At 46.2% G+C, this 7,500-nt stretch overlaps 1 protein-coding gene across 6 annotated transcripts in view; it reads right to left on the minus strand.

Moving 5' to 3' along the window:
• The window catches only part of UNCX (UNC homeobox), a 14,500-nt gene that overhangs the window by 1,602 nt on the left and 5,398 nt on the right, over positions 1-7,500 (minus strand). For 2 of the 6 annotated variants that reach the window (XM_067550880.1, XM_067550881.1), the window contains exons 2-4: positions 5,142-5,218; positions 3,585-3,968; positions 2,093-2,268 (exon numbers count right to left, since the gene is read on the minus strand). In XM_067550880.1, coding sequence (XP_067406981.1) covers positions 2,093-2,268; positions 3,585-3,831 — 423 coding nt within the window. In that variant the 5' untranslated portion in view covers positions 3,832-3,968; positions 5,142-5,218. Of the gene's footprint in view, positions 1-2,092; positions 2,269-3,584; positions 4,537-5,141; positions 5,731-7,500 lie in introns of those variants that run through there. The other 4 variants (XM_067550879.1, XM_067550878.1, XM_067550883.1 and 1 more) reach the window with 4 other exon arrangements.

The following is a 7,500-nucleotide window of genomic DNA, read 5'->3' on the forward strand; positions in this document are numbered from 1 at the left end:
AAGGGAGGGGAAAAAAAGTAATGTTTCCATTATTTCTCTGGGAGTCGAGATCGAGTTTAGTTTGCTGTGGACCGCCTTCCTACAGGGCAGCCCCGTGCCCCAGCCACCTGAACGGAGGGAGATAAATACCTTTTGATTTAAAAACTCCAGCGCAACATAAATAAAGTCACTGCCACTGAGAGAAAAAAAAATCCTTGACTTCGTAGGACTCCGGATTTTTTTTAAGCGTGTCCTTAGTAAGAGTTTTGCGCCTCCACTTTCACGCATAGAATTCTCTCGGATTTACAATTACACAAGCTTGCTGATCAAGACTACTTTCAATTAATTGCTCAGGTATTTCGCTTCATGACCAGATAGACAAAGAACATTATAATGGATACATATAAGCCACCTAAAAATACGATAAAATTCACCAAAGGAAAAGTAGGGCCAAATCTTGTACCATATTATAAAATCAAACCAACCAGTTTTTTTGTTTGATTGATTGAAGACAGGGTTATTTACTGCATCAAAAACAAGAAATTGACGAACCCAACTAAAATATAATCTCAGCAAGAGATAGGGGCGAGGGCCAGTACGTTTGATCTATCTAAAGGATAACCAGAAACCACCATTAATTTAAAATCAAGCATACATGTATATTTCATCCTCACACCACGAGCAGAATTGGAGCAGGTTGTGTCACTGCCACCGGTTCTGTTTTTTTATTCCTTTGTCCTCACTCCCCCCCCCCCCCCACTCCTTTATATCAAACACACGAGTAAAGAAAAGACAATCTCCTGGTTTTTGAAGAGATTGGAATAAACTTTAATGGTGCGGGGGTCTATTCTTGTTCATGTAACAAAAATAAAAATAAATAAAAATAAAAACCGGGCCTCTAGAATAGAGATGCAGAGTGTTTGTTTCAAGTCTGCCAGCCGGCGCGTCTTCCCTTTTTGCTGGTATGGTATGGATATAATGCCTTTCTTTGTACCAGTTCCAGGAGGCCTTGTCCCTAAGAATTACTCATTATCGTATTAAAGGGAAATGGAGGGTCTCGACTTCACTCAACAATCTCAGAACAAATTGGATAAAAGGATTTCAAACCAGAAGAGGTCATGAGGGGGAGGAAAAAGCATTTTGTAAATACACCTTTAAACAATGCTAATGGATTAATAATATCCAGTAATGTCATTAGCTCGTTCTTTGTGGTAAACTCCAGTTTTTAGAGTACACGATCGATTTAAACACACACACACACGTTAAGGAGGACAAGGCATTTCGGATTCTTATCCAACATAACACTGCAGTGATTTACAGAGAAGAAAGTACTGATTCAGTACATTTTAAAAAAATGCATGCAAAATAAAGTATTTTTAAAATGAGCCAGTTTATGGATCATCCATCCTTACTATTCAAAGCTACGAGGAAATACACCAGTATCTGAATATTTAATAGCCAGCTCACAGATAAAACCTGAAATCTTTGACTCGAGAACGATTTTTTTTATTGCTATTTTAAAGAATAGCGAATAGTTTGTAAAGAGTGGCGGCTAACCGGTTTGTTTAGGTGAAGTTTTACAAGGATTCTTTTATCTACGCCGTCGATCTGCCTCAAAAGCTTTATTTACATTCTCCAATGTACCATGTACCATGTTTAAGGCTCATATTTGCATAGTAATTTTTCACTCTTGGCTCATTTAAGAAAAATGTTTACAGTGAAAGGGGTTTATGAACTCTAGACTTGAATTACACTCTTCAGGGCCTATTTGTAAACAGAGTTTAAAGGGGTGGGGAATTTAAAAAAAAAAAATCAATCAATCACAAAACACGTTTCCTCCAAGAAAGATTTCCCAACCTGCCCGCATAAATTAAGAGTAAACGTGTATGCCTAGTTCAGGTAAAAAAATAACCCCCCCTCCGCAGTTAGCATATAGCTAAACACTTCCACACCTCAGCCTCTGTTTGTCTCGCTGAATCAGGTTCCAGGAGAGAAGGGGGAACATTTTCACAAGAAATTGTTTCATGAACACAACCGGGCAGCGGGGGCGGGATGGAGAACAGCAGCAGATGTGGCGAGTGCATTTTGCCTTAAAAAGAAAAAAGGATTTTACCTGCACTCGGGACTCCACCAGGTCCAGCCGGAGAGCCAGCGCCTCTCTCATAAACACGTCCGGGTAATGACTTTCATTAAAGGCTTTTTCAAGCTCTTCCAGTTGCCAGCCAGTAAAATTCGTGCGGGTTCGTCTTCTTTTACAGCCAGGACTTTCCTTGTCCGGGTCACCAGAGTCTGAAAAGGCAGAAATGCAATAAGCTAACCAGCGACCAGGCCATTTCTCCTCCCTGAAATTAATTTACAGCCGCCTCTTAACCTGGGCACCGTTTATAAAGAGGGGGATTATGGACATTACACACCCGTATCAACGATGGGGGACATTGTTCCTTCTCCCCTCCGCCGCCCCCCCCCAAGCCAACTTTACAGGAGACTTGCTCTTGAAATAGGTCACTCTGGGATAACAGGTGCAGGAGTGAAAGTTTTGAAAGTGTCGGGGTCCAGCGGTCAGCCTTAAACTGTTGAAAACTCAATTCAGCACCGCTGTCCGCCGTTTGGTTTCACTGCGGCTGTTTCCAGGGTACGGATCCCCTCTTCTACGCAAGGCATGCGGGGCTCCAGGAAAAGGCCCGGCTAGGTGCCTCTCAAAGCGGCTCGTTTCGAAACAGGCCCATCTCCGGGCGGGTCCCCTCTCCCTACCTGGGAATCCCGTGCAAAAAGCTCGCCGGACAGCAGCCCCCGCTTGGAAGAGACATGGGCTCGGATATGGGCGAGAGAAGAAAACAAAAAAGGGGGGATCCGTCCCAAGCCTTTACGCTTCCCGAGTCGATGGGGACGGCGCTGCACCTCGCATTTTGTGTGGTGCGTGTAAATAATAATCTCATTTACTGGTGGGGGTGCGGAGGGGCATCCACGAAGGAGCAGTATTGATCAGAGGAGGTTTGGGCACAGGAGGTTTACCTGGAAGCTAAACAATAGATTTGCCAAGGGGGATCAACATCGCATTTGCTGGTGTCCTTGGTTGGATCTGTTTCCAGTCATCAACCTTTCTTCCCCTAGCCCGTGCTCCTGGCAGGGCAGGCTTTTAACACGTGCACCCCTTCCCGGGCCGGGCACCCCCGGCCTCGCAGACACACCAACTTGAAAAGACACCGCACCCCGGCTATTGTTCAGAGCGCACGTGCGGGTTCACACCGGGCTGGGAGCCAGGGAGGGCTGGTTTGGGTTTTGGGTTTTTTGAATGATCTGTGCATTTGTTCAGATCTCTCTTGAAAAAAGCACACACACACACACACACAGGTGGGTTGGGGTCCCCTCGCGGCCCCCTCCCCCCATGTCGGGTCTGTGTCCTGGGCCGGCTTCTCTTATAGCGATCAGCGGGGAGGGCTGAGAATATCAGACCCCCTCCCCCCATTCTCTGTGGGTCCCGCGTGTCAGATCTGGAGTGGGGGGGGGGAGGGGAGCACAAGGGCTGGGGGGAGGGGAAGGGGGGAAAGAGGGCCGCATCGCGGGCAGGCGCGGCGTCGCTGGGGCGCAGGAAGGGGGGCGCTTACCGGAGAGCTTGAAGGGCTGGCTGTCCCCGTTCACCCCGCAGCCGGCGGGGAGGAGCGGCGTGGGATTCACCACCGAGGCGGCGCAGGAGCCGTTCAGTAATCCATCGATGGAGAAGGGCACGGCGGCCGCCGACTGCAGCTGGTGGCCGGCCAGCTCGTACACATGGTGGTGGCCGAGCGGGTAGGGGAAGCCCACCATGCCGCCGAACTGGGCATGGGGATGCTCCAGCAGGCGGCTGTCCATCATGGGGGCGGCTCTAGCGCCGCGCGGCGCGCGGCGGCGGGAGCGGGCGGCGGCGGCGGCGGTGCAGCGAGGGGCTCATGCTGGAGGGCGCCCGGGCGCTTTAACTTTATCAACATCAAGCTCCCAATAATTAGCTCCGGCTGGGGGAATTTGGGACCAATAAGAAACGTTAATCGGTCCTGACGTCAGAGACGTGCCCGTGTGGGGAGCAAGCGCTTTCCATATCGATTGCTAATTATACCTGACATCCAGCCTCAATAAACAATATCAGAGCTGTCACAACACGACCAGGGGGGCTTTGATAAGAACTCCAGCCCGGGGAGGGGAGGAGGGCGGCCCGGGCCAGCCAGCCAGCCTGGGGTGGGGGGGTGCAGAGGAGATGGAGGACTTATGGATCGGATTGATACCCAGTTAAATACTAACCAGCCGGAGTTACACCCCCCCCCTCCTCCTCTCACACACCAACCCCTGCCCCTCCCCTCTCCAAATCACTAATAGATTTCCCTTTAAAACATTCACCGGCGTGTTGTGGGGATTTTTCACCAGAAATGCTCTACTCTCTGAACCTTTAAAGTGATGTTGCTCCAATTACAGGGAGACATTGAGCGGCAAATAGACTGATCCAATAATAGGAGATTCATCATCCTCTCTTTCCAGAGCTGTCACATTGAATTTAAAACTACAAGCCTTTTCATCTCCTCTCCGGCTCTATAACGGGGAGTAGGAGGGGGAAGGGAAGGGGGGGGGAGAAGAAGAACCCTTTACAGCATTTAAAGTGTGATCTGATCATACCAATCAAGTTAATAATTAATGCAATCTCCTATTGATCCACGACCGCAAGAAATATTAAATTATGAACATAGCCAGAGGATGGCTAATTAAAAGTAGCCTATTTCGCAAAGGGAGGCCAAAAAAATAAAGTTAAAACCCCACCACGACTCCCCCACTTGAAGAAGGTGGGAGAAAACACCACACACACACTTTTACTCTGCCAATGATTAATAGCCTCCAAGCTGCAGCCAAATTTGTTCTAATTAAATTATATTCCCATAGAAGTTTCACCCAATATAAAATATTGATAAACTCCAAAAGTTAAATAATTAAAGCAAATATTCTTAAATAAACTGCAAGAAAGGGATTGTGGCAGAGGAGGAGGAGAACTATACATATATACTTTGGAGTGGATTTTTTTCCAAATGTATTCATTAGCGATTCAACATAACAGAAATAAAATTAAGGAAATATTTTTCTATTCTTCTCTAAGCAGAGAAAGAAGAAAGGGTGTGGGGAAGGACACAGATATATTCACTTACCCATCCAAAATCCACCCTGCTATTTGCTGTCGAATGGGCTCCGTTTGGCCGGCCTGGGATGCTTTTGTTCGATTTGTCTGCCATAAATAATGAAAGTTATGATTCCCAAACAAACACGAGGGATAACTAGAACGAATGGAGGCGGAAAGAGATAGCACACTCCCAGGCAGACTCTATTTTCTATATTAACTGCAATGTTGTGTAATAGGAAATGGAACTTGTTTTACTTCGGGTTTCCTAGAATATTTCTCTCTATTATCTGAAGGGCTCAAACAGAATTTTGTTTCCTCTTTAAGTGACTTATATTCCTTTACATTCCCGCAGCGAAACCCCACAGACGAGAAAGGTGGGAAGAGGGAGAGAGGAAATACAAAACTAAAAACTAAACAGCTAGTCTGAACATAAAGGGAAACCCTTAAACCTTTCTGGGAGGTTCAGGCAGAAATAAATCCTTCAAGTCTGTGGGGGGAGGAGGAAGAGAGAAAACGAACACTTTATCTCTGGAAAACATACAAATAGATTTTCCAGTTATAAAATATCCAGTCAAAATGATGCATTTCACAGGGTTTATTTGTGTGTGTGTGTGTGTGTGTGTGTGTGTGAGAGAGAGAGAGAGAAACTAAAATTGAAATGAAAGAAAGAAAGAAAGAAAGTGGAGTCTCTAATCTATGTTGTCTGTCCGGAACAGTATTTATTCACCTAATTGAATATCACACAATATCCGGCTGCACCCCCGCCCCTACGATATAGATTAGTTTAATTATTGTCTCCCTGCCTCTATTTAAAGCTAAAAGGTAGTTTAAATTTGGACTGCACTGATCCAACAGTAATAAGAAAATGATGGGGTCGGTATTAATTCTGGGGTCAAGGGCCAAGGGCTTCACTTTTCACCATAATTTAATTTCTCTCTCTATAAATACTAAATGTAAACTGTGTCCACTGGACCAAATTTTGCCTGTAGCAATAAATGCCTCATTTTCTGTCGGATTTCAGGAGAGGAATGCAAGGGGAACGTGTTTCTGAATACAGAATGGTAATCAATCCAGCACAGAAGAAGAGAGGAGACTTTTTTCTCCCCCTCTCTCTTTATTATAATGAATTAATTCGACTTTATTTATCCCATTTTCTGGAGCTGACAGAATGTTAATTTGAGTTGAAATTTCTCTCGCCTCTCACTCCCTGACCCCTAGCCTCCAGATTGGCGTGTTGTAATAACCTGAATCTTTCAACAGAAGCCCTGATAATTGTTACCTTATTAGCATGCAAATTGTTTAATTAATATTATTATGGCGAAGCATACAATCCGTCCGTCACTTGACCTCAAGTGCAAGTCCACGTCGCAACCGGCTCTGTGCATTTCAATGTGCACATTTAAAACCGACTTCTGTTTTCATGTTTCTAGGATCCTCGGCGAGCTTCTAAAAACCTCTCTTAAAGTGGTTGAGAGGAGGCTTCCAGAGGGGTGGGAGGGAAGCTTTTGATGCGGCGCGGCCTTGATATCTCTTTATATTGCTCTCCATCTCAAACACGCATTATAGACGCCGTTTTCTTCTCCCTTTTTTATTTTGAACATCAAAATTTAATAATTGCTTCCTTGTCAATTGCTGCTTCTTTAAAGGCGCCCACCCCTTCAATTCAGAGAGCTGCTCCCACCGCCAAACAGCCTAGCAGCAGCTCAATGAAAAGCAGCCCTTGACACGCAGTCCTGAGAGACGTTGCATTTAAATCCCTTTTTCTACAGCCGAGTGACATTGTCAGATGCTAGCTTTAATTAACTTGATAATAAGACGTACAAGACTCGCATTCAGGACGCCAGCTCGCCTCGCCTTGTTTCCCCTTTTATCGCAATCTGGGTGTTTTATCTTACAGCTTCCTACTGGCTTTTAGAGCCATTTTTGCAGGATAGAATCGGAGTCAAATAGGCAGAAACGGGACTGAAAAGGGCTAAGATTTCAGTCCCCCGACAGCCTGGGATAGAAGGGTGGAGGAGTGGGCTACTGCTTGTCAGCCCTAGGCCCAGTGGGGTTCTCGGGCCTTGGACAGTTTAACAAACAAAGGGAAAGGGGCTAGCTATCAGACTCCTTTCCAAACTCATCTGAGCGGAGATATCTTTCAAAGGAGGGTTTCTTCCCCTCCCCAAATGCACACACTGGATGGTCTCTTGCAGGGATGCAAACCCAATTAGAATCCAGGCCGTTAAACAGCTGATGTTTGCTGGAGACCTTCAAGGGCAGATGGGTTGAAAGGGGCACGATTCACCCCCTCTTTACAGGGGCCTTGCCCCCTCCTCTGCTTGCAAATGAAGGCTCACAACAGAAGTAGCGCAGCGTAGGCACAAGGCAACCTGCAATCTACCCCA

This window comes from Emydura macquarii, unplaced genomic scaffold, assembly GCF_026122565.2.
Source record: "Emydura macquarii macquarii isolate MOO-44397 ecotype Brisbane River unplaced genomic scaffold, CSIRO-AGI_Emac_v2 contig_1348, whole genome shotgun sequence".
NCBI classification, from domain to species: domain Eukaryota; kingdom Metazoa; phylum Chordata; order Testudines; family Chelidae; genus Emydura; species Emydura macquarii.